The following is a 26,428-nucleotide window of genomic DNA, read 5'->3' on the forward strand; positions in this document are numbered from 1 at the left end:
ATGCCTGAATGAACTGAAAGCACTTCTCATTCACTTATAAGGTAAAGCTGTGATAGCCTTTGGGGGGGGGGGGGGGGGGGTGGAGGTGAGGGAGGAAATATGACTGCAACAGTAGAAACCTAGTTTCATAGCAAATTGCCAACAACAGCATCTCAGCTTTGTCCTCCTGGCTAGAAGCTTTAACAGTGTGAGCTGCAGTCAAGCCGCACCCAAGGCTGCAGCCTTAACACCCGTACTGTTTAGTGAAGTGACTCTCACAGGCACCTGTATATTTAGAGATGAACAGTAAAAAGGTGGTAATTAACAATGGTAGTAATTTTCTGCTCTGTGTGCCATGATGGTACACACAGCCATGTTAAACTTTGTTGCATGGTACATAATCCTCACTCAGCCCTGGGCAGGGTATTTGAATACCCACTCTTCATCTTTCATACAGCAAAGCAAAAATCTTACTGCAGTTAAACCCCTCCAGTTAGCTGCATGCAGGGGGGAAATTGTTTTTAACACCTTGGAAAGCAGACCAAGAATGTAACTGAGCTGACTGCTAAACAAACCCTCAGGAAACTACCTAGAGCAGCTAAGTGAAAATGTGTAAGTTACAACAACCAATTCAAGCTGTTTATGGAAACTTTACTCTTTCAAGTAATCCAAGATGCACTCCAACTCCTGTTACTAAAAATTTAAGGCTTTTATAAACACCTTCTTACATATAAAAGGAGTATTAAACAGAAGAAACTGACAGTAAATACAAACATCTGAAAAATCTCTGAAACCTGTTTATACAAATACTAATAAATTCTTTAATATTTTGTACAACTAGAAGGTGCGCAGATTGGCATTCAAGCAGTCAATGCTGGCAAACATCTGTCAGATAATAACATGAATTACTTGGATAACAACACAGTTTAAAATGCCATAAATTAAAAAAAATAAGTTAGTTCACATTTTTCCCCCAGCTTTTATGTACATCTTAGTCTTTAATGAGATCGTGTAGCCTTCTTTAGAAGCTCAATGTCTTTCCGCCGGCTTCTGATTGATCTGGCACAGCCATACTCTTCCAGTTGCAAAGGGATATACTTTTCTATCTGAATGAGCCCATGCCCAGCAGGACCAGTAAACAGCTTAATCCAGGATGGCTTAAAGTTTCCTCTGAAGCCCAGAAAGGCCACGCTTCCTGTGACAAAACCAGCTCAGTGTTATTGAACCAGCCAAGACCAAAGCATACCACATGCTCCTCTGAAATCCTCCCCCCCCATTCAGGACACTGATCCACTCTCAGTGTCAAGTACACCCCACAAGGCAAGATATTTTCCAATATTTAGTATCACATACTCTGAAATCTTAACCTGGAAACATAGCTATCAGTAGTTACAAAACCTGCTTTCTCAAGTCGGGACTTGTGCCAGGGCCCTGAATGGACAAGAGCTACCCCATGTGGCCTATAAAGTCATCATCCCTCAAAATACCAACAGCTTCTCATCTCAATCTTCAAATTTTGTTAGAACAGGAAATACTAGCCTGGCACAGGACGTTGTTTATAAATAGATTCACTGGGTGAGGCACAAATACAGGCTTTGGGAAAAAAGCCTGGAGCTGTTTTCCTGTAATCCACAGGCACAAAGAACTGCTACTCACTTCCCTGCTTGCAACAGGCTTCACAAAATGCCCTTTGTGGCAATGGAAAGGTCTTCTGCCCCACCTGCTGAAGGGCTGCCCATTCTCTCCCTCCCAACCCCCCCACAACCCTCCCGCCCCAAACAAGGCTCAAATGCAGCAGCCCACACCAGTACGAACTGGCAGACACCCTTCACCAGCTGCATCCTTTTCACACACCCTTGGAGAAACCCACCACACCAACACAAACACACAGACCAAGGCAGGTCAAAGAAATATATGGAATTTCCACCAACCATTGCTCTGAAGATAAGGTGGTTTGGCTGTCCCCAGGGACATTAAGGCTTCTGGTAAATTACGAGGAATTGTTACATCACCTCTTGTGCTCAGTAGAACAACAGACCTGCAACAGAGACAGCATAGAGACAGCACCTGTTATAAACACAAAGCTTTGTTAATATTCTGCTACATGCTTTTACAGCTCGCTCCACTTGCTTAAGAGTACTCCTGCAATGTTATTTCATGACATGGAAACAGTCAACCCTCTCTGAAAGCAGTACCTAGAATACTTTTTTTTTTAGATTGACTTTCAAATTTAACTTCAAAATCATTGGAAAGTGTTACTAAAATATAGTTCAATATTCTGTATCAAAAATTAAAGTTTAAATACTGATCCAAACTTAGAGTGCTGATTTTTCCAACATTAGCTTTTCACATTTCTTCAATGATAAGCAATGCCCCCCCCAGATAGGGAGAGAACAGCATGATCTTTAGTAATGTACTTCTTGTCAGTGTCCTTAAGTGACCTTATTAAGCAAAGTTATTTGTTTTCAGCATAGAAGTGTTATTAATGTTATTATATCATGTTTAGCTAAAAAAAAAAATCTTTTTGAGATGAAAAACAGGAAACACTGGAAAAATGTAAGTGTTCAAAATTTGAGTTGCTTTATTTTCTCAAATAAGACTAAATTGTCTGTTAAAACACTTGTGTGTTTCTTCTTTCCCCTCAACTTGGATATGTTTTTCTCACTTTCAGGACTTCTGCAGAGATGTTATTATTTAAATCATAGAATCATAGAATGGTTTGGGTTGAAACGGACCTTAAAGATCATCCAGTTCCAACCCTCCTACAATGGGCAGGTACACCTTCCACTAGACCAGGTTGTTCAAAGCCCTGTCCAACCTGGCCTTGAACAGTATCAGGGATGGGGCAGCCACAACCTCTGGGCAACCTGTGCCAGTGCCTCACCACCCTCATAGTGAAGAACTTCCTAATATCTGATCTGGATCTACCCTCTGTCAGTTTAAAGCCACTCCCTGTTGTCCTATCATTACACATCCTTGTAAGAAGTCCCACCCCAGATTTCTTGTAGGCACCCTTTAGGCACTGGAAGGCTGCTCTAAGGTCTCCCTGGAGCCTTCTCTTCTGCAGGCTGAACAAGCCCAGCTCTCTCAGCCTATCTCCATAGGAAAGGTGATCCAGCTTACTGACGATACTTGTGGCCTTCTCTAGACTAGCTCAAGCAGGTCCAGCACTGCAGGTGGCATCCTACCCGACTGAGAAGAGGAGAAATAACCTCCCTCAACCTCCCTAGGTCACTAAACAGCAGAGCTACAGCTTACTGGATGTACAGGAAATAAATGGTTACTACACATACCTTTGTGGAATTCCAGATTTTAAATAATCATCTACACGCTTAATGTCTACTCCAGAAAATAATTTGTTTCCCAACACTGTTCCAGTGCAGGCATCGACTATAACAATAATTATACCATTATCCTTGAAGGAAAACATAGTGTCATTGACCTGAATGGGAGGAGAAAAAGAAAAAACAAATTTTTCTTCCTTTCTTAAAGTTAATGAATCCAACAGCAATTCTAAGGCATTCAGTGTTAATCTTCATTTAGTTTAGAGATTGTGGTATACTAATTTCCTTACAAGTATTTGCTTCTCCCTGGCATGTCTTCATTTTCCCCCTTGAGGGAAAACTTTCAGTAGGAATTCTGAAATTACACTGGAGTCTTCAGTCCCTAGCTTATACAGGGAGATCATACATTTCAGGTGGCTTACTACCTCCCTCAGACATTGCTCCTGCTTTGGATATCTAAATTTCAGATACTGAACCACCTGGACTTCTTGCCAATGGCACACTTAATCTGTCTCTGCAGCAGCTTAGTTCCAACCCAGTTTCTTCCTATGCAGCATTCTTACTGCTCTGGATATGGTATACACACTCCTGTAGAAATTTGCAGCTGCTACAGTTATGCTGCCTACAGGCTATTTGTCTGTCTAAACTCAAGAGTTTTACTATTTCTACCAAGCTAAATCACTGACACTGCAAAATGAAAGCCACATACAGACTTTGAGCTTTGTGGTGCAAAGATGTCTGTAAATGTTATTTCGGCATCACATGCAAGCCTTCTGCATCTGAATAGAAGAGATGAAACTCTTCTTTTTATAAAACTACTTTCTATAGGCTTATCGGGACTGCATCACAACAAATACAGAAATACCCATGGATTCTTTAGTAACTGCCACTTTGAAGGAGTTTTAGCAAAGCTTAATTGCTTGAATGATTCATCCCATTAACTCACCAATCTGTTAGCACAAACTCAATTTCAGTAACATGGATTTAACTAACAGGTTGTTTAGATTTTTGCTTGTGTTTTGTGTTTTTAGGGGTTTGTTTGTTTGCCTTTTTTTTCTTTTTTTTTTGCGTGTGTGTGTTTTGTTTGGGGTTTTCCCCCAAAGCAGCCATCAATAGATGTATATGCATCCAGATTGCAACATGAATCTGAAGATTTTAAACTCTCCCTTACTGCTACTATTTTCTCTCTAGCAGTAAAAGATTCAAATACAAACAGGATTCAGAGCCTCATTTTCTGAGGTTAAAACACTGGCTTTTTGACTGTTTGGATTTTAAACTATGAACCAACACTTTTCATTGAAGTGAAGAAAAGTGACATCAGCATTATGCAGAGCTGTACAACTGTTGTAATAGAAACTGCTAAAAAGAAAGACAGATGAAAACCATAACGAATACTTACAGAAATAAATGCTTGCTGACCTCTGCTTAACTCTTTTTTACCAGATGAATTAATCTGCACAAGGAGGTAGTTTTTGTGAGGATCACTGGTGAACACCATCTGAATATCGAACGAAACATGTTAAGTACATATATCCATGTGCCTACAACACTTTATCATGCCAGACAATTCAAAACAGATTGCCCACTGCTCCAAAGCAAATGCATCAATTTGCCAGTGGTATTATTTATAGTAATAGCGATGCTAACAAGTATCATGACACATTGTGTAACCTATTTTATTCCTTACTTTCAAAATTTTTGTCAGCTAAAACAGAAAATACAATTTCAAGTTCATGCTAATAAGCAAAGATCTGAAAAAGAAGAGATCTGCCCAATTCCATATAGATCTCTGCAGCAAAGCTGTCCTACATGGCATATAGACAATGCTGTAGTACAAGACATCCACGTACACTCCTTCCCTGTAGCACTCAGAGTGAGAATTGAAGCAGCACTTTTCAAAGAACAAAAAATGAAATCTTTGTGCTACAAGAGACTCCCTGCCTTCCCAGCATACAGGAGATAAACAATATGAGCATCACAAACTGGTACGGGCAGTGTTCTGTGCCAAAACACTGAATTTCCATCTTAGAGCAATCAGACAGCAACACCAACTACAATAAAAACACAAAGTTTTTACTTATTTTATTTTACCTGAGTTGTGCCGCATTTCATACATGGTACAGTAGTTTTTACTGGCATCTGTGTTATGACAGTTGGTCGTTGGTAGTACTTTGGGTAAGCTTTTGCCATGCAGTTACTGATCCCTTTTGCTGAATCTTTGGTCACAATCTTGATCCTTTCACATCCCTGAGATGAGCAATAACTGTGACCATCCCTATTATATTTGGCTTGAAGAAATAAAAACAGTAATCTACAAAAGGGGGGGAAAAAGATTCTAAGTCAACTGCTAAAAGAACACATATTTATGTTAAAACTAACAGCTATATTTCATTATTTTCAGAAGAAGAGAAATGACAGTTTTCACTTCTGCACCTTTGTTGAAGACACTTAAAACTATTTACAGTTTATTAGAGTTAGGAAGTCTCTACTGGTATATCTGCAATTCCTAACAAAGGAGACATCATTATGAATGCATAAGCTCTGAAAACAACAGCCATTCCTCAAACCAGTGGCTAGCAGGAAACAAAAAACAAACTGCAGAGCATATATGTTTTCTTTGATCACAAATCTCTGCAGATAGCCAGCAGTAACTCTTTGGATATTCAGCTTCACCCACCAGCACTGAACAATGTAACTGTACTGCTGCAAATGCTTGGAAATGCAGCTGGGGGCAGTGGTCATTAATGTTCACAGTACACTGAGACTGGTAATTCTTCTCTTACATATTTGATTTATTACTGTAGCTCTTAGAGAAAAGGAAACAAATGTGTTTTCAAAAGCTACATTCACCTGCACATTTACTACAAAGTAGCAGATAAAGGATCAAAATAAATAAATTATGAATGAAAAAAGAACATTCGCTAAACACGCAAGTGACGTATGTAGGACTTATTTAAGATACGGTCAGCTTTGAGTAAAACATCTGAGAAAGATCTCAGTGGCCTCTTTCAGAAGTATTTTTCAGAAAGTAGGACTTCCTAGCACTTTTGAGAAGGCTGTAAATGGATTAGGATTTTCAGAGATACATTCTTAAAATGTTCTTGGAACAGGAAACTTCTTGGAAATGTCTAGAATTTTCAGGTTAATAAGAAGGCACAATTTTTCCTTAGAAACTTTTAAGTTACTTCCTGAAAGGCACTCCTCTGCAGCATGCCAGATACACATTTTTACCAGGCATGGGGTAGGAAATATCTGTGGCAACTATGGTACTCTTGGAAAAATGACAACCACTGTAATTTGGAGATTCAAAGTCACATATTCTTTCAAACAAGCTTTGGGTTCCTTCACAACAGCTTCACTCTTATAAGGTATCTCAATCAGTTGCTTTTAATACTATTAAACTGGTCATTTTAAGGTTAAAGAACATCTTCCAACACCATCAAGTTACAAGGAGTTACCCAGTACTGCTGTCAAAGTAAAACTTCTTGTCTGATCGATTCTTTTCGAGCTCCACCATTGAAGATACAGGCATGTAGCGCTCTACCTTGCTTGACAGAGCAGATGACCGCCTTTGGAAGGTTTCTAATACTATAACAAAATCTGTATTTGGTTGATAACAAAGACCAACACGAATCCAGTCATTCCTAAAACAACAAAAAAAAAAACCCCAATCAAAAAAAAAACCATGATTTAACCTTAGGAACAGTTCAGACGACATGACACAGCAAACAAATCACTCAAAAAACAAGTAACAGGAACACAAAAAACTCCTAAATGCTCAACCAGAAGATTTTTCTTTCCCTTTCTATACAGTCTGATTAAAGGTTACAGTAATTCTGATACTCTCAGAATATACTTAATTTTATACTTTAGACATTTAATAAGTTTTTCTGACAACAAAATCAAGTATGCTAAACTATTCAACTCCAATCCTGCTCAACTTCACTATTTGCACACTTTGTTCTCCAAAGGATTTTCCTAAAAGACACTGTACCGGACAAAAATTTAACTTTAGGTGCAGGTCTACTGTTTCATCCCTTGCTTTTCATACTCTAGCATTTGTAATCACAAAAAAAAAAACAACCCAAGATCCAATCTTACTGATGGTGGCAAACTCTCACAGATGTTAATTCTGCAGAACATTACTTCAGTACTGCCTTACGGACCAATGACATTAAAGAACATAAACATACTTGTTGAAGTTAATGAGATAAAGATAGGTGACATTTGGAGCTTTTCCATTCCAATGTATTGTGTAGCCCTTTTGGAGCATCACTACTGGCTGGTACTGTTGAAAGACAGCTCTCTGATTAATACCTCGGAGAACCATGGGGCTGGCTGGGTACTCATCTCGTACAATAGTCATGGACAGATTCTGTCCATTCCATGTTTGGACATAAACCTATATGGTATTAAGAAGGATAAAAGGAAAGAGGAAAGATTAGGACACTGTGCAAAAAGAAATAGTGAATAATAATCAGTAATTATCCAAAAAGCTGCAATTTGATGTTCTGAGTCACGCAATACAAAAACCTCCTGAAGAAAAGGACTATTAAAAAAAAACAAAGTATTGTAGATTTTGCCCATTTTGCAGACAAAAAACAGAGGGAGGGAGAGAGGGAGGGAAAAAAAAACAACCCAAAAAAGTAGAATCAGCTATGGTACTTGGCCAAAGTTGTATAGAACAGGAACCAGAACGTGAATCAGATCTGCGTGAGATTTGTATTTAGAGGTGGTACTTAACATCTCCAAAAAAAAAAAAAAACATAATAAAAAAGCACCCCTTAAAGCCCCATGCTGTGAAAATAAGACAGACAGCTCCAGTGGGAGAAAACACCTCCAATGCAAAAATGTTCTTGTGGATAGGGCTACAACATAGAACTGCTGGCATGCATATACATTTGGTTTTACCTTGCAGCATATAACACTGTAGTCCCAGTTTGCGTGCTGAAGGGAAGATGATATACACAACTGACTGAAAAGTGTAATGTTCATAAAAGTATTTTTAAAACTTTGAGGAATTTCTAAATTCAAAGACAGCTGATTTTGCAGTTGTTAAGACCTCCCCTGCCCCTCACAAGTTGTTTGTATTGTAGATTTGCCCCAAACAGAAAGGTTCAGGAGTACTAGCCTGTGCATAGGTCCCACTGCAAACCACTCCACTCCATTCTGTAATATTAATGCATTTGGGGTGTTGAATCAAGTAGTTATCCATTCTGCCCACATAGGTATTCTTGTAGTCAGTCACTGAACCATCTAGATCATGGAATATTGAGTTCTTGTCACCATCCAGATCTCCTTCTTCAAACCAGGGACCAGGTTTTCCAAAGAAGGCTTTCAAAGAAACCTGGCAACAACAATTATAATATTTATTTTTCTCCCCAGACAAAGCACAGACTAACACACTTGCACACCTGCAGAATCATAGGAATTTAACAAAGTTGATTAAAAACCTTATCAAAAGGACAGAAAAATAGATACTTTGATTTTTAGTAACAAGCCCTGGCCAGGTCTTACTTCTGAAATGCTAATATTTGCAACTGAAAATTCTATTATTAAGGATATACCATACCTTACAAAATCTCCTTTCATCTTTACCATTAGCCATGAAAGAGATCATTATTGCAACATAGCCTACATCTCCGTTGGCATTACTTTTTTGTTCCGGAGACAAAGGATACACCCTGGTGACTTCTAACCAAGAAAGAAACTCTCTAGCAGGGATGTATGGAAAAGATGACCTAGGGGTGGCCCTTGGATGTTTTTTTTAACTACAGCAAGAATAAAGCCATTTACAAGAATAAAATAAAACTTGCAATAAACTTACATTTGGACCAAACTTCACAAGAGAAATGTTGTTTTTTGGTGTCATCTGCCATGGATTTTTCATTAAGAATCCAACTGCACTGGTAAATCTGTCTGGAGTTGGTACAAAGTTTTTGAATGTGCACTTGGTAAGGTGAATAGGTCCATCATAAATTTGAAATCCTCTGATTGGAAATGTCCTGTTAATGCAAGTAAATATTTATACCATCTTGTAACAAAACCCATGATAAGCCGGAATCTGTGTTGTAAGTACATTTCCTCTCAGAGGAATCAAGAGAGCAACATTTAGAGAATGACCTGGAGGTTAGATCTTAGTAAAGGAAAACTTTTCCTGTGCTTATCTAATGCATCTACCCTCCCACATACTCTGGTATTTCCTGATAGAAGTGCTATCACTTCGCAAATGTGCCCCTTCCCCAATACTGAAAATACAGCAGAATAATACCACCTGGTCTTTGACTAATCATGGCAACTGGGAGAAGTGCCTGCAGACTGGAGGAAAGCAAACATGACTTTTAAGTTGAAGAAAGAACACCCAAGGAACTGAAGGCTGGTGAGCTTCAGCTTGATCCCCAGGATGGTGATGGAGCAGCCAATCCTGAAAACCATTTCAAGGAACAGAAGGACAAGAACTCAGCAGGAATGGTTGAGACCCAGTCCCTTGGGAAACAGTACTGAGGGACAAAGGAGTGCAGGAAGCCTGGACACTCCTTAAGGTGTCACCAAAAGTCAGGAGAATAAAACTCCTTAATAACAATGTAGCATTAAGAAGCAACCATTACTTATTATGGTGCTGGATGCACAGGGGATAGCTCCTCCTAACACACATGCCAGTTCTTATAGGTTTCTTCCTTATAAGCATCCATCTCATACATATAGTCCCAGAAATCTTATACATATTATAATTTATTTCCAGAATTAATTAACATGAGTTAACTACTCACTAGAATATGCACAGTTTATTTTAAGTAAGGGTCCCAAGGGTCTCTGGGACCCCCAGTGATCGTATCTTTGTTACCTCCGGTTGAACTTTTCTCATCTTCCTTTTATGGCCTTAGGCTGGCCTCTCTTCTGACTTTGTGAAGAATGGTTCCCAGTTCATTGAGCTGGAGAGGCACTTTGGGAACAACAGTTCCTAGTTCAGGGAGCTGGATAGGTAAAGAATGTTCTTTACCCATTGTCTTGTTCCTCCTTGACATATGTATGGTATTGTTTGGTTAAAGTTCAACTTGGTGGTTTGCTTCAGCTAACAATCAGTAAAACAAGTCCTCTCCTATCAAAGGCATGGGAGCAGGCAGTCCCCATGTGCTGAAAGCCTAACCAGCGGAGAAGACCAGCCTGGTTGAACAGATACAGCTAGAACTCAGGTAAAAAAAAAAAAGAGAATCTATCACCAGTGGAAAAAGGGACTGTTACCCTAAGAGGAGTACAAAGATAATGCTAGGTTATGCAAGGAGAAAATTAGAAAGGTGAAGGAACAGCTGGAACTTAATCTGCCTGCTACTATAAAAGATAATAAAACGTATTTTTACAAATAAATTAGCAATAAAAAGGTGGGCCAAGGAGAACCTCCATCCTCTACTGGATACTGGGGGAAACCTAGTGACTGCGGATGAGGAAAAGGCTGAGGTACTTAATGCCACCTTTGCCTCAGTTTTTAATAGCCAGACCAGCCACCCTCAGGGTATTCAGTTCCCTGAGCTAGATGACAGAGATGAGGAGCTGACGGAAGGCCCCATAAATCAGGAGGAAATGGTTAGAGACCTCCTGCTTTACTTAATCATATACAAATCTATGAGGCCAGATGGGTTACACCTAAGAGTGCTGAATAAGCTGACAGAGGAGATGTATCAGTGATCTGGATGAGGGGATTGAGTACACCCTCAGTAAATTTATGGACATCAAGTTGGGTGGGAGTGTGATCTGCTGGAGGGTAGGAAGGCTCTGCAGAGGGATCTGGACAGGCTGATTGATAGGCCGTAGCCAATCATATGATGTTCAACAATGCAAAGTATACTGCATTTGGGTCACAACACCACCAAGCAACACTACAGGCCTGGGGAAGAGTGGCTGGAAAGCTGCTTGGTGGAAAAGGACCTGGGAGTGCTGCCTGATGTCTGAACACAAGCCAGTCTGTGCCCAGGAGGCCAGAAAGCCACCAGCACCCTGGCCTGTATCAGAAATAGTGTGGCCTGTAGGTAATGGCCTCAAAGCTGCACCAGGGGAGGTTTAGATTGGATATTAGGGAAAATTTCTTCGTCAAAAAGGTGATCAGGTACTGGCACAAGCTACCCAGAGAAGTGGTGGAGTCACCATGCCTGGAAGTATTCAAAAAACCATGTGTATGAGGCCCTTAGTGACACAGTTTAGTGGTGGACTTTGCAGTCCTGGGGTAACAGTTGGACTTGATGCTCTTAAAGGTCTTTTCCAACTTAGTTGATTCTACTATTCTGTGGTAATGATTAGAATGGATTCATCAAGGAGCAGTCATGCTAGACCAACTTGATAAACTTCTGTAATGAAATGACTGGCCTGGTAGCTGAGCGGACAGCAGTGGACACAGTCTACCTAAACTTCAGCAAGGCTTCTGACACTGTCTCTCAAGATTCTCACGAAGTATGGAATGGATGACAGGACAGTAAGGTGGGCTGAAAACCAGCTGAACAGCTGGGTGCAGAGGGTGGTGGCATGAAGTCTACCTGGAAGTATCTAGTGGTGCATCCCTGGGGCCACTATTCAATCTTGTTCAACATCTTCATTAGTGATCCGGATGACGGTGCTGAGCACAGCAAGTCTGCAGAGGGCAAAAATCTGCAAGGAGCAGCTAATACACCAGAGGATTGTGCTGCCATCAAGGCAGACCTCAACAGGCTGCAGAAATGGGCAAATGAGAACCTCATGAACTTCAACATGGGTAAGTGTAAAGCCCTGAACTAGGGAGGAACAATCCTACACACCACTGAAAAGGACTTATAGGTCCTGGTGGAAATCAAGCTGAGCATAGGCCAAAGAAGTGCCCTTGCTTCAAAGAGGTAAATGGCATCCCGGGCTGCACTGGGAGATGTGTCATCAACAGATTGAGGAAGGTCATCCTTCCCATCTGCTCAGCATTGGTGAAGCCACACCTAAAGTGCTTTTTCCCAGTATGAGACAGGTATGGAGCTGCTGGAGAGAATCCAAAGGCTACAAAGATAATTAAGTGGCTGGAGCATCTCCCACAAGAAGAAACATTGTGAGACCTCAGACCGTTAAGCCTGGAGCAGAGAAGGCTCAGATGGAAATCTCATCAATGTATAAGAATCTCTGAAGGGAGGGTGCAAAGAAGTTGCAGCCAGACTCTTTCCAGTGGTACCCAGTGACAGGATCACAGGCAATGGGCACAAGCTGAGAAACAGGAGATTCCTCCTGAACATAAGGAAACACTTTTTCCACTGTAAGGATGGAAAGCACTGTAAGGATGACTGAGCACTGGCACAGGTTACACAGAGAGGTTGTGCAATCTTCATCCTTGCAGATGTTCTAAAGCTGCTTGAACACGGCCCTGGAAAACCAGCTCTAGGTGGTCCTTCTTGAGCAGGGCAGCTGGACAAGATGACTCCCAGAGGTCCCTTTCAATCTCCATTGTTCCATGATTCTGCTCAACTACATCTCATTTACCACCATCACATTAACAACTTCTTGCTAAATGGCTAAGCAGCAAAAAAACAGGGTGGACTCTACCTACCTTATCTTTCTTGCCTATTTCGTGTCAGGGGCAGGATCTGGCACTATGTTAAACGAGTACCACAGCAAGCCAGAAAGAAAAGGATCATGATCACAGATTGGGATTTGTCATAGAAAGAATATAGCCTCTAGTCCTAAACTGACCCTTTGAAACCCTGTTACCTGAAAGCTTTTTCCTTCTCTCTTCCAGGCCCAAATGTTGTTTAAAACTAAGGTTTCAAGAAAGTAGAACAACTTTATCTATGGAAAACTGACCTGTAGTAGAACCAGATGAAAACTGGCTCAGCAAAAAGGTGAGAGTGACACTGCTGCACACAAAGTGTTAAAAATGAGTGACGCCTTCAACAGAGCCTTAGCCTCTCACAGCTCAAGCGAAAAGGGTGTTTATATCTGATAACAGAGAAAGTTTCTTGTATCATTTCTACCTCACCCGTAACATACTTACCGATTTCTAGGCAGAGTGCGTGCCTTGTTGTCTATCCCGCCAGTTCCCGCATATTTATTTTGGCCGCCTAAAAACCCGTAATTCTTGCTCTCACCAATGAACAGAGACTCAGATACCTCCTGACTGGCACCTTCATCATTTGGGAAGCTCCCATCACTGTCAAAGCAACATCAGAGATTAGCTTTTAGCCTCCCCAGTAGATGAAAACACCAAGGCATAGTCCTACTTTTACTTCTGTAACAGTCCTGCTAAAGCAGAGCAGTCTAGACTTCATGTACAATACAGAGAAAAATAAATTTAATTATTAACAGTATCACAGGCTGTTTGAAATGCCAGCAGACAGCTGAGTGTTAAATTTTTTATCTCCCTCTGTAGTGCAGCATTCTTTAACAGCCTACTTTTGCAGTCCTAGAACCAGTCTGCCATAACCTAAATGGCATCAATTTTGGCTTATTCCTTAATTTACTTGGTTCTGTTTTGTTAGAAAGAGACTCTGCCCCCTTCAAAATGCTCATCTTCTTTCTTTTCCATTACTTGCTTTCAATTGTTCAGGAGGAAAAATCAAAATGCCTAAGGAATCATACAATACCAAAAATATGTGGATAAATGTATCCCTTCTGGCAAAAAGGAAGGAAATTGTGGTGTAAACCAAGCACAGGTTGAAGTGAAGTGCAAGCTTTGGCAGCTGTGTCAGCTTACAGCCTTTATAACATCAGTGCACTACTCGAAATAGAACTAGGCCCAAAAATAAAACTATGACTTTATGAAAGTAAACCTATTAATTTTAATAGATGGATGTATATTTTCTAAGATTCTAGGCAAGAAAAAACAGAAGTGATTAACATAAAGTACTTACCTAGCAAATGTCAAACCTATTCCATTGTCTGCAAACCTAAAAGAAAGTTCAAAGCTTCAGTTATATTTTCGGGATTATCCTACAACAAGCTACTATAAGAGCACATCCTGCCATGCACAGAAAAAAGCCTTAATTTTTCTATTAATGGAATTTAGAACCAGCACACACTTAACATATATAAAAACGCTGCTGTTAAAAAAAAACCTGTTTTACCTCAGTATAAACTTACTGTCTCAACCAACTTGTAGAATTCTTTTTACTACATAGTTTCTTTTTGCCTTTTAAGGAAGGTTCTCATCTAACCACATATAAACTTGTTTCATTTAAAGTAGTGGAATGGTGTGAAAGCTGTTCAAGATACTGAGAAGTTCCTCGAGGTAAGCATTAGTCTTTCCTTACAATCCTGTTGTAATGCATTTTCATTAACAAAGCTTCGGGGGAAACTTCTTAACAACATGCAGCTGTTTGCTTCTGGATACCCACCCAGAGTTTTGAATGAGGATATCCCCTCCCCTGACCCACGCCCCATGATCATTGTTTTTGAAAGAGATTAATCTGTCAATCAGGGCAGCAACTCGGGGCTTTTCAGGGTCTGCATCTTGATGAGGTCGAAACCTGGGACAGATAAAAAAAACAAAAACTCAACATAAGAATACTGTTTGCTTTACACATGTGATACATGCTGGCCTGAGAAAGCCTGAAAGATAAAGACTCATGCTCATCTGATGGGCAAAATCCACTCTGCTTCCTGTTTGCAATTACAGAAGCCAAAAACCAGGTGCATCTCAAGCTCTCTATTTCGGGGAATGGTTTTTGGGGGTAAAAAGAAGCAGGAACATAAAACTTCTCTTTTTCAGTAACTCTCACAGACTTTTGCTCAATCTCCCCGAGTTCCTTTAGCTGTATCTCACCTGCTTTTATCCCCTTGCTTTTCATTTTTGCTCTCTCCAAAGTACTCTCTCCCAGCTTGCAGCATTAATGTCAAAGTTTGATGGAGGGAATTAAAGCTCCTTGGAAGGATACATAGGCCTGACATGCACTATACAAAAAAAAGGCTGGCAGCTTGTCTAAATGCTCTTTCAAATCTTTCAAACTCTTCTGATGTTGAGGAGTGCTCCTTCTTTGAGTACACTCAAGATACCTTTCTGTTCCAACCCAGACACTCCACATTGCTATCAAGATGGTCTCATACAGAAAGTTATGGCTGGAATCTGTTTTAGACAACAGGAAGAAACAACCTGATAAAAGGCTGGTGGAAGCTTTCACTTAACTATTCCTAACAAAACTATTTCCAAGCAAAAAGTAATCAATTAAGAAAAAGATTACAAAAATCCATTTTGAGGCACATAAAGAAATGTATGTGTCCTTTATCCCAATCACTTTGTACTCCAATTTCGCTCTGCCCTGCCTCCCCCCAAGGGAGGAAGGGAAGAATGGGTAATTTTTATTTTTCTTTTTGTTGAGAGTGTTGGGCTCCTCAATTAATGTTTAAATGCCTCTAGTTTGGGTCCATGTACAATAATTAGTGGCCTCATGTATTTAGAGAGTGCCCTATTACTTCTTTCGCTGCTGCAAAACCTGAAACCCATCTCTCATGCACTGACTTTCTCGCATCCTCTTCTGATGCCCTGTCAACACATTACAGGTTCTCACAGCTCATTTTGCCCCTCATACGTTCCTCTAGTCCAACTGTTTCGAACAAAGTAATCCACAAGGATTATATAAGTTTTCCATTAAAACATCAAACTAGTGAGTTCTTGTCCAAATCATGAACCAAGTATTGCCAAAACTGGGAACTATTCTCTCTGCACCTGCAACTATCATTTAACTTCCTCATTCTAAAAACAGGTCAATCAGAACTAAAGATACTCATATGAGCTATATTGTCAGCCTTAATGCTTAGTTGTTATAATAAAATGTTCAGATACAGTTGTTGTCATTATACTATTATCCCAGGCTATTTTATTTGAAGTTCAAGGTAAGAGTAAGCAGGCACAGGATAACATGGAATTTTTCTAATCTCTCCATAAACTATCTCACTTTGTAAACTAAAGAAAATGTGGTTGATTGCTCCATCTCTGCAAAAAGCCTTCAGTAAAACTACCACTGACTTATAATCTCCAAGTCCAAAAGGTATGGCAGGAAGCATTCAGTGGTAGGAAAGCCAAGCAGAGGTATTACTTGGCTCTATTAAGCCTTTTTCTAGTAATTACTTAAAACTGAGACATAAATCAGAAGAGCAGATTTTAAAGACAGTAAGCAGCAATTCCATAAAATACTTTAAGCACGACAGTGGAACATATTTGAAATGTCTCCTAAGAGGCTAAAAACTACCCTGAGCAAGGATTCAGAAGTTAACAGCTCCATGCTCTGATGTTCCCAAAACAGATAAACAAATGGAGGAAAAATGTATTAATTTATTGTTATTATTTATAAATAGTTTTAAAAATAGTTTTCCTGATGTGAATGTAAGAGCAATCTCAGAACTTTGTGATTCTTCACTCACTTGAAAGAAAATATCCTTTACCTTGCATTGTTATCCAAACAAAGATATTCTCTGGGATCATCAGCGCTAGCATTAGTTGTTTTAACACCTTTATCAATGAACAAACCAGCCTGAAACAAGCAAGGAAAGAAAATTCATGCAACCCAAAACTAAAATCTAGAGCAACCAATACATTGTTAAACTTTAAATTTTACATTGCATTCGATTCACATATTAGAAACTTCCAGATCTATTTGTCCTTAACTGACATATTGTCTAAAGGAAGAAAAACATGTTTCCACTAATCTGGGATTTAAAAAAAAAAAAAAGAGCAATGGAAAATCATTACAGTTCATTTCAGACTTCTTTCACAATGTCTGACTATTTGAGGTTTTGCACTTATTTCCAGATGCTGTTCTGGAAAATCAAGAATCCAATTTTGAGGTGAATTCAAAATATTCTCACTAATGGGGGAAAAAAAACCCAACAAACCACCAAAACAAAAACCCAAATCCCACACTGTGAAAAATGCTTTGTATTTAAAATTATAAATTACCTTCACCACTGAAATGGATTTTTGCCCAAGCAATCACCAATTTGAAACTCAATAATCCGCTATGAAATAATTGGAGAAAACAGAAGCAGAAAGAAGCACAAATATGTATTCATCCTGACTAACATACACAAATACCTGCAGATACTTCCACATCTAATCCAAATTATGATTACAATTGAAAGTTCCTACATGACTGGATCCTTAGACCTACCAGTGGAGTTTGCCCTTTTAATATGGAATTTTAGCACACAAATCGCTACTCTTGTTTGAAAATAGTATGACCCATACAGCTGAAAAACTTTTTCTTTACAATGCAGTTTTGTATTCAGTATGTTCTAATTCCAATCTGAACAAATGCCCTGCAGTCCCAAACACACCATTAACACAACTTCTGTGAAGCAGTGCATCATTTTTGGTATCCCCAACACCCAACTGTCAAGTAGAATCAGTTTCACTTGGTAAAAAACAAAATCCACTACTGATCCTGAAGTTTACTATGTAAACTTCGAACACAAATTAATATTTCGATGGCTTTGTAAATGTCATTAGATTTATACATACACATATGCACACACACAGACACAGAGCGGCGAGATTCCAAATGAAATAATTAAAGGACTTAGTTGCATGTGAAAAAATTACAGTAAAGCCACATACATGAAAGTATGTGTGATAAAACTATGATTCCATTCTAAAACAATACTGGATGCCTGTAGCTAGGCTGAGAACCCTCAAAAAAAAAAAAATGTTGCCAATGGCAGGGCTCCTGAAGGTAACCTAGAAGCATAATCTCTATTCAGAGACTGCCACCATGTGTAAACACCTAGGTTACTGTACATTAGAGACTTAGGAAGAAAGTCACAGCTGTTCCAGGAAGCTATTAGATGAATGACAGCTACAATAAACTTTGATGCTTCAAGGGTCAGCTTTCTCTGGAGTAGAAAACAATGCCATCAGTAAGAGAGTAGCATCTGAAATGCTACTTCTGAGAGAATTTATTTCATTTGAAGCATTCATTGATTTTAGTTGGGTTCTGCCTTAAGAGGATATTAAACAGTTAATACCTGAAATGTGGCAGGAAACTATACACATGATTATACACCTTTCTACAACACCTAGATATGATAATGTAGTTCAAACACAGCATGAATCCATCATGTAACCAGCTTAAAATGTAAAAAGACAATTCCCAATTTAGAATATTTACGTATTTTTTTTTTAATGAGATAATAAACTACCTTAAAATTAGAGTGAACCCTGTTGTTATAGAAGATTCCTAGGGGTGTAAGCTCTGACTTGGTTTCAGTGGCCACACTATGAGAATCACCTGTAGCAATCCTGTGGAACAAATACCATATTCCAGCATCCTGCAAGCAAGGAAAGAGTGAAGTTACTTATAAGTGAATCTGATACTACTATCAGTGCCGATCTATCGAATCACAAAGTAGGTGTATGCTAAGTGGAACTTGGATATTTTAAGTAAGGAAGTGAATAAGAACATAGCTCAAACCAACTGTGCACTATGGAATATATTTTTCAAAACAAAGTCTTCAAACACCTCTCCAGTGAATATGTGGAAGTTTGCAAATAAGGCTATATTCTAGCGAATAATGTGCACTATAAAGCGTTTTGCTTTTCAGTGAAGCCATTTAACACAACACATTTAAGATCCTCTAATATTTCAAGCCAGAAAAGTATCAGAATTAATGTAACTTTTGCATTTTAGTTGCATTTCATTACATACACTTGATTTTCCTTTGTTTACTAGTAAATCATACTGTTTACAGTAAAACACTGGAAAACCCTCCTCTCCTCTTTACTGCTGCAGTCTAACTAAGGTTTGTTCATCTCTGCTCACATCATAATTTAATGACACAGCCAAAAAACCCAAAAGAGCTTTCAGAGGAAGGGAAAAAAAAAACACATCAAGAAGTCTGGCCAGTTCAGAGCACTGTGCCAATAAAATGCAGTAATAATTTCAGCATCTGTTCATTTTCTCCACTTCTTCAACATCCCCCTGCTTTTAAAGAAGCTGGATTTATCTGCTAAATGAGACCAGTAAAAGTCCGCTTTTCAACCACAGATGAGTTCACAAGAGATAGCATCAGGACATCATCTCCAGAACAGACACACCTACAAACATGAAAAAATTTTGCCTGACTACATGGTCTGTGCCCTTATAAAATTAAAAATATCATTGCATAAGGCACATTAAAGGGTTAAACAGTAGTTACAGAAACACTGTATACTGAGTGCTCATTTTCTGAAAAAAATAGTCATCATCCTCTTGTTCAAGAAAGATGGATAAAGCCAATTCATTCTGGCTTCAAAGATTCGATGCGTTTCATTCAGAGTATACTCATTTTCCAAGCAGTCCTGGAAACTCTGCTTCTCAGTAACATATTCCCACCCGTAATGATGACACACTTTGACATTTCTAGTGATTAACAATTCCAAAGCAAATGTGGATGTTCCATTAATAAAAATACCAAAATCTTACTTCACATATAATTAAATACAGCTCTGTGCTTGGCAGGCTCAAGTAATTCTCATCCAAAACATATTCCGATGCTTGGAAAAAAGTTTAATAAACTTAAAAGCTCCTTAAGCACTTGCAAGCATTCCAAAAAATTAAAATTCCACCACCACCACCCTCCAGCTCAAACAAAAGAAACATCTATTGCTGATACACCCTTACAATAGGCTTCATTGTGTAACAAAGGAGATGGGAAGGCAATGGAATTATTTCATTTGCTTGTGAATTGTTATAGTTTAAACCAGCAAAAGCTCTACAGTGCAGAGTTTGTATCAACACAGTTGGAGTATTCTGTTTCTGAAACATAATAAGCTGTAGCCCCTTTGCAACGGAGGTATATTAGAGTGGCCAGACACACAAACACTTGCTCTGACCACGCACATTCTGGTAACAGAAGAAGTGACATTTACTGGGATACACTACAGAAGCAGAAAAAGACCTTGCAGGTTTTGAACAGTACATCAAGGAAGCTTTAATTTAACCTGCAATGCTAATACAAGGTAAAGCAATATTATACAAAGCAGAAAAAATTGGAAAACATTGCATTGAATCACAGTCTAGTTTGGGATGGAAGCAACCTTAAAGATCATCTGGTTCCAAACCTCCTGCCACACGCAGGGACACCTTCCACTAGACCAGGGTGCTGAAAACCCTATTCAACCTGGCCTAGGTTTGCTGTGCTTTGTTCTCAAACTTAGGTTTGCTTTCCTCCACTGTATGCACCTCGTTTGAGCCATGAAGAGCGAAGAGAGAAAAATGCTTTTGTAAACTTCTGAAGGGGTTTACTTGAAAACCATTACCAGTATATCTTTGCATCACAGCACAACTTTTCTCTTGGATCTGCCTTCCTCAAGCCCACCTCCAAACTATCTGTGACTTTGGAACTAGAAGCACCAGCTTTACAGAACAGCCGTGTTTATGATGAGGCTTACATTTGTCGTGGCATGCCTACTCTGCCTGCCAGAGTCCTAGTGCTGATTGGTTTGATAAGGGTGTCCAGATCCTTCCTAGTGGTAGACAGTCAACTAGAAAAGTTTGTCCAAAAGCAAAATAAACAACCCCCCAAAAAACCCTCCAAAAACCAAACCAAAATAATAAAAAAAAAAAATACTCCAGACCATACAAAACACAGAACAAAACTTTCTAAGGCAATTTTAATACTCTAGATATTTTAACTCATTTAAATATTTTGAATCCTGTTCTTTTAATAACAGTATTCTGTGCCTAAGAACACAATGACACACATTCATATTCTACTTCCAGCACTGGAGCCTTTGCAACAACAGCCATCTTGCCTGTTTTCCATTCCCACTGATCTCTTCAAAACAATCCACTCAAAACCATGCATGTAACAGCCTTTCATCCAGTGTAGAACATACACCAGCCCCCTCCTCCACAATGTACTGAGTAGTTCAGCTTTACTTTGCAAGCAGCTATGACAAATGATTTGCAGTAATATAAGGCACACAACAAGCAAAACCGTATCAGCAGTCAGATTGGAAAACAAATGACTAACAACTGACAATAAAAGTGCTTTAGCTGTTTCTTACACAATAAACATTTTTTGTAGTCATTTTTCATATCAATAAATACAGCTACGGATAAATCTTCCAAAGCAGTCACACGGTAAACTCATAACAAGCTACAGAAAATACAAAGGCCTTAATATGAAATGCACTAGTTCTTTGGAAATAAAAGGATATTTGTACATATACTTACTGACAGTATTGGCAGGTCTACTGACTACAAAGAGGAAGAGATCTCCTCTGTTCCAGCAACAGCAAAGACTTAAATGCACACCTAGGCAAAACTGTAATGCCAGTATGCTGCCAAACTTAAAAAGAACACATTCATATACAAAAATGTATTTAGTTTTGGCAGTGTAAATGTTACAGGTTTTACAAGTACCAGTGGCATTGAGTAGTTTATGTTAAATTACCTTTCATATGCCTCACCTGTGATCCTGCTGCTGCATTATTTATAAGATGATTGTTGGGATGAGAAATCCAGAATGTCGAAACTGCCCTGAAATATTATTCCAAAAGAAGTTATTATGGAAAAAAGGTGTAACTCCTACAAAAATATCTCACTTTTGCAGCAAACACATCAGAAAAAAACTAAACTGATGGCTGAAGTCATTACTTCATATATAAAAAAAAAAAAAAAAATCACACCCCACACACACATTTAGAAATCAAAAATAATTCATTCAATGCACAGTGTTTTATTTAATGCTGTTCAGATACTCTGTGCAATGATAAACTGCTTAATAAACTTCTACAAGAGATGAGTCTTATGCAGAAAAACTATTCATGACTTGAGAAAGTGCATGCCTTTACAAAGAAGTAAAGATGCAGCTTTAAAAGTCTGCTAAGCAAGTACTGTAAAACACAAGTCTTCCTACAAAACAACTTATTTTTTCTCCTTAATAAAAGACTAAACACTAACTTCATTTAAGGTGTCTGTACTCTTCAAATTATACATGTTCCCATCTGTACACTGTCAAGAGATCAGCAGCAGTTCAGCTGCTGCAGCTGGTTTGATTTTTTTCACCCTGAAATACTCACATGCAGTCTGTGGCTGGCACTGGGATATAACTGCCATAAACTTTATCCCTAATAATAGTACACATGCTGCTGTTTCTATCTGTAGGAAGAAGAGTGCCTGGTTTTGTGACTAGCCCAAGGTTGTGGAATAAAGTATTCCTCTGCTCAATGCCATCTTCTGTGAAGAAACAGTGACCTAGTGTGTCATAGCCAATGGTGTCCTTTATCTGCAGAAATACAAGTTCATTATGTCAGTGGCAATAGCAATTACTGTGATTTATTTGACAAGTACCCTCTAATTTTACTATCTTGGCACAGCTGCAGAGTGAAGCTTCTGTATTAGCAGCTCAGATAATTCAAGCATATAGTTTATTTATCCCTTACAAACATACTACTGTGTCTGGAGAGCTTAGCTGCCTGGAACAATTGGTGAGATTTGTTAAAAATAAGTTAGTTTCATTTTTTCATTTATTCATTGCAATAAAAAAAACATTTCTGAACTTGAAGAAGGAAGAGGACTATTTCTGCTCTAAAAGGTCTCTGTAACATTTATTTCAACGGAGTACGTTTTACTCTCCTTGCACCTACCAGCAAGCCATTAGTCGCATGAATAGTCACACATCTGGAAAAACAGTGGTGAATGGAAAGACCTTCCAGGTAAGTCTTAAAACTATAGCCTCCTTTTTCATCCACATCCCCACAAAGGTGAAAGTGAACAGGGTAACTTCCAATCTGCTGCTGGCCCATTTGCTTCAATTCCACATAGGAGAGATGAACAGATGTAAAATTCTTCAAAATCTAAAAATATCACAAGAAGTCCAGGATGAATAACCAGTATTCGCTTTTTAACCAATGGAAATTTAAGTTAATACATCATTTATACTGGATGTACAGAAGTCAGGTGTACAGTTACCACAGGCCAACACAATGAAATACAGAACAATCACTACTGTCTTGCTCAATATCCTGCCTCACAAAACAGTGTCCTTCATAAATAAGCATAAAAGCTAAATCTGTGTGGCTAAATCAGAGCAATTTAAATCAGATATACTGTCACACTTTATTCTTTGGTCTGTATGAGCTAGCATGTTAAATATTCTTTACATACTGTCCAAATATACAAAAGCCACCCGTATCAGGGTCTGTCTATACTGAAGCTGCACCAATGTAGCCCACAGAATAGCCTGGGACAGGCTTAGCTGATGTCACAGAATAATAGAGATTCAAAAGAACCTGCTGAGATAACTAGAATCAGAGAGTCAACTAGGTTGGAAAAAACGTTAATATTGTCAAGTCCAACCTTGGACTGCCACGTACACCACTAAGCCATGGAAGATAAGGCCCTCAGTGACATATTTTTCTGAACACTCCCAGGGATGGCGATTCCACCACTTCCCTGAGCAGCCTGTTCCAAAGCCTGACCACCCTCTTGGGGATCTCCAGTTTTTACCTAGCAAAGAATACACCTATCCATGGCCATGAGCAGCCAGTTCTCCAGGAGAACATTGCAGGAGAATATATTAAAGCAATGGCAGACTACCCAATGCAGCTTCTCACCTTGATGTGTCTACAGTCTTGGAAGCTTAACTTCCCTATGTTCTCCTCCAACTGGACCTTGAGCTTGTTTGTAGGCTCTGGCAGGGGAGAACAGCTACCATATACTCTTGACCCACAAACAGTACATCTTTGTCAAGGAAATTTGTCCACTATGATGGAGTGTGCAACTCTGGGAGGGATGCACATGGAGTAGTCAGGGAGGAAGGGGACACCTGCCCAGCCAGCCAGACCAGCTAAGTCAACCTTGGCTATAAATGGAGTGACTGTTGCAGCCAGACTGCCCTCACATCCAGGTTCATATCTGGTCCAATTACCAGCTCAGCACAGGGTCAACTTTAAGCCTTCTGCTCAGCACACTGCCCAAGGAATAGCTTCTGAGAGATGCTCATATGATGTTCACTGTTCTCTCCCTTTCATTTTTCTAGTATCTAACCAGAATTTGTCTTGTTGAAGGTTGGTCCCATTGCTTCTTGTCCTATCTGTGCATCTCCAAGAATTGCTCTTGCCTGTCTGAACCCTCCTCTGCTCCTGAAGACAGCAGGAACATCCATCTTCCCCAGACCAAACAAGGCTTGCTCTCTCAGCTCCTCCTCACTCGTCATCACCTGCTCCCAATACACCACCTTTACTGGACCCACCCTAGTGCATCTACATCATCTTTGCGAAACTGGACACGGCACTCCTGAGGAACTTCTTTATTAAGGGAGATAAGAAACTGCCTTCAATTTCACAGTAACACTACCTAGTACAAAGTAAAAACGTAATGGAGCTGTAGCTGTAACACAGGAAAGCAGAAGTATTTTCTTCCACCTAACCTGCTATGAACACAGAAACCAAGTGCAACAGCTAAACTGCAAGTAGCTAAAACTAAGAAAGAAAGCCTTGTTATTTTATTAACTTACTTGTACTGAGTATTTACTAAAACTAACCATTTTCATATGTACTTTGTCCTTGAGGGAAACTAGTAGCATGGAGTTCACCTCTTCCCTTGCACTCCTAAGGTTTGTATGCCTAAATACCAGAGGGATTGTCAGAAGCAGGCATCCCAGAAATTTCCTACTCTTAACATTTTAACAGCACTAATGCCGTCGTAAAACTACAAGTAAGCATCTCTCCTCATTGCCAGTAAGCCTCCTTTATCCCACTATCCCAGTGACCATCAGAAAATCCAGAATGATCAAAACCCCTGAGGCCATTAACATTTGCTAGTGCCTGCCCTCCTTCTGCTTAAGCACTGCAAGATTAACATAAACTGAAAATGCTTTTAGCTGAGGTCTAGGTTTGGCAGCAGACACCCAGCTACTCAGAACAGTCTCCTGGGAACAGTATGACAACTCTGATGACCCAAAATGTTTGTTTTCTGTTCTATCTGCCAGACATCTGAAGGGTCTGCTGTATTTGCGCTATTGTGGCAATGAAGGTCATGCTTTGCAAGATTCACAGCTTGTTATTATCTTCTTTCATTACATTATCTTAAACACAAAAGAGTGCCTTGAGCCCACCTACTTCTCTTCCACAAAACAAAAGCTGCCACACAGTAGGGAAAGGGCATATTTTCTTTCCCACCATTATGTTCACTGCTGAAAATTAAAATCTGCATGCAAACATATTAGAAAGAGAGCTTTAAACTGTGACTAGCACATAATGAGCACAAATGCATTTGCATATAAAATACAAGGGCTCAAACTTTTCCAGCATCAGTGAAGAGCTGACTGCTGCTCAATCCTTTCATCTAAAAATGTAAGTGAATACTAGTTTAGTTTCTTTAATACTACTTTTCCTCAGCTTTCTTCATGTTTATGGTAGTACAAGAAATTAGAAGCAGTTTCCTTTACATAACCTTAGTAATTAGTACTTTCCATAAAAAATAATAATTAAATAAAAAAACACCATGGTCCAGTTTCTTTCCTCTCCATGTGTCTCTAGTGCCCAATTTCAGATAAAGCACATCTCTAGGATTCAGTGCAGAAAGGCAGGGAAAGGAAGGGAGAAAAGGGAGATCAAATTTTACTTTACAATGTCACAGGATGCACATGCATGGACATCACTTTTAAGGTTTAATCCCTGCCTTACAACATTATGGAATGTGCTGACCATTTCATGCACTGATATCTCTTCTTCCAGTTCTGCAGATGAAGTCTTCATAAGGTAAATCTCATTTGGGGAAAGCTGAGAATAAAGTCATTTCTACACAAAGCAATATGAATCAATAATCTTTAGTTTTTCTAAGTTTAGTGCCTTTTTGTTCTCACTATACCTTTACATGACAGCAAGCTACTTTAAAATGCTTTTCATACCTTTATATGTCCACCAAATGTATCATAATTGAAGAACTGGCACTCCTTTTCACGATAGCAGGCATCTGCTGTCTCTCCCTTGATTAAGATGTTTCTTGTAAGAACTCCGACTTCTGCCCTCATGTCCACTCCATCAATAACTTCTCCTACGTGAGGAAACTGAGGATTTTCTGTCCAAAACCAGTTTGAAGCAGGGAGGAAAAACAGACAAACAAAAAAATTGTCATTAATTAAAAAAAAAAACAACCAAGAAAAACCTTACATTATAAACAAGTTAACTGTAGCAACAAAACCTGTGCATTCCAATACCTTAACATGCTATTGTCTCTTAGCTTTCT

General features: G+C 39.2%; 2 protein-coding genes across 5 annotated transcripts in view; one reads left to right on the forward strand and one right to left on the reverse strand.

The window, feature by feature from the left end:
• Nucleotides 1–609: 609 nt before the first annotated feature.
• CEMIP2 (cell migration inducing hyaluronidase 2) overlaps nt 610–26,428 on the reverse strand; it is a 57,717-nt gene continuing 31,898 nt past the window's right edge. For all 4 annotated transcript variants that reach the window (XM_062641344.1, XM_062641318.1, XM_062641324.1 and 1 more), the window contains exons 7-24: nt 26,091–26,260; nt 22,825–23,034; nt 22,258–22,463; nt 21,646–21,715; nt 18,393–18,521; nt 16,641–16,729; nt 14,597–14,728; nt 14,114–14,149; nt 13,258–13,413; nt 9,091–9,268; nt 8,395–8,610; nt 7,457–7,665; nt 6,722–6,907; nt 5,355–5,574; nt 4,663–4,761; nt 3,273–3,421; nt 1,911–2,017; nt 610–1,174 (exon numbers count right to left, since the gene is read on the reverse strand). In XM_062641344.1, the coding sequence (XP_062497328.1) occupies nt 978–1,174; nt 1,911–2,017; nt 3,273–3,421; nt 4,663–4,761; nt 5,355–5,574; nt 6,722–6,907; nt 7,457–7,665; nt 8,395–8,610; nt 9,091–9,268; nt 13,258–13,413; nt 14,114–14,149; nt 14,597–14,728; nt 16,641–16,729; nt 18,393–18,521; nt 21,646–21,715; nt 22,258–22,463; nt 22,825–23,034; nt 26,091–26,260 (2,759 nt within the window). In that variant the 3' untranslated portion in view covers nt 610–977. The remainder of the gene's footprint in view (nt 1,175–1,910; nt 2,018–3,272; nt 3,422–4,662; nt 4,762–5,354; nt 5,575–6,721; nt 6,908–7,456; nt 7,666–8,394; nt 8,611–9,090; nt 9,269–13,257; nt 13,414–14,113; nt 14,150–14,596; nt 14,729–16,640; nt 16,730–18,392; nt 18,522–21,645; nt 21,716–22,257; nt 22,464–22,824; nt 23,035–26,090; nt 26,261–26,428) is intronic.
• GDA (guanine deaminase) overlaps nt 23,067–26,428 on the forward strand; it is a 157,339-nt gene continuing 153,977 nt past the window's right edge. The window contains exon 1 of the mRNA XM_062641463.1: nt 23,067–23,070. The gene's annotated coding sequence lies outside the window, so the exon portion shown is untranslated. The remainder of the gene's footprint in view (nt 23,071–26,428) is intronic.

This window comes from Pezoporus occidentalis, unplaced genomic scaffold (assembly GCF_034315485.1).
Source record: "Pezoporus occidentalis ecotype Australia unplaced genomic scaffold, CSIRO_AGI_Poc_V1 ctg117, whole genome shotgun sequence".
Lineage (NCBI taxonomy): Eukaryota > Metazoa > Chordata > Aves > Psittaciformes > Psittacidae > Pezoporus > Pezoporus occidentalis.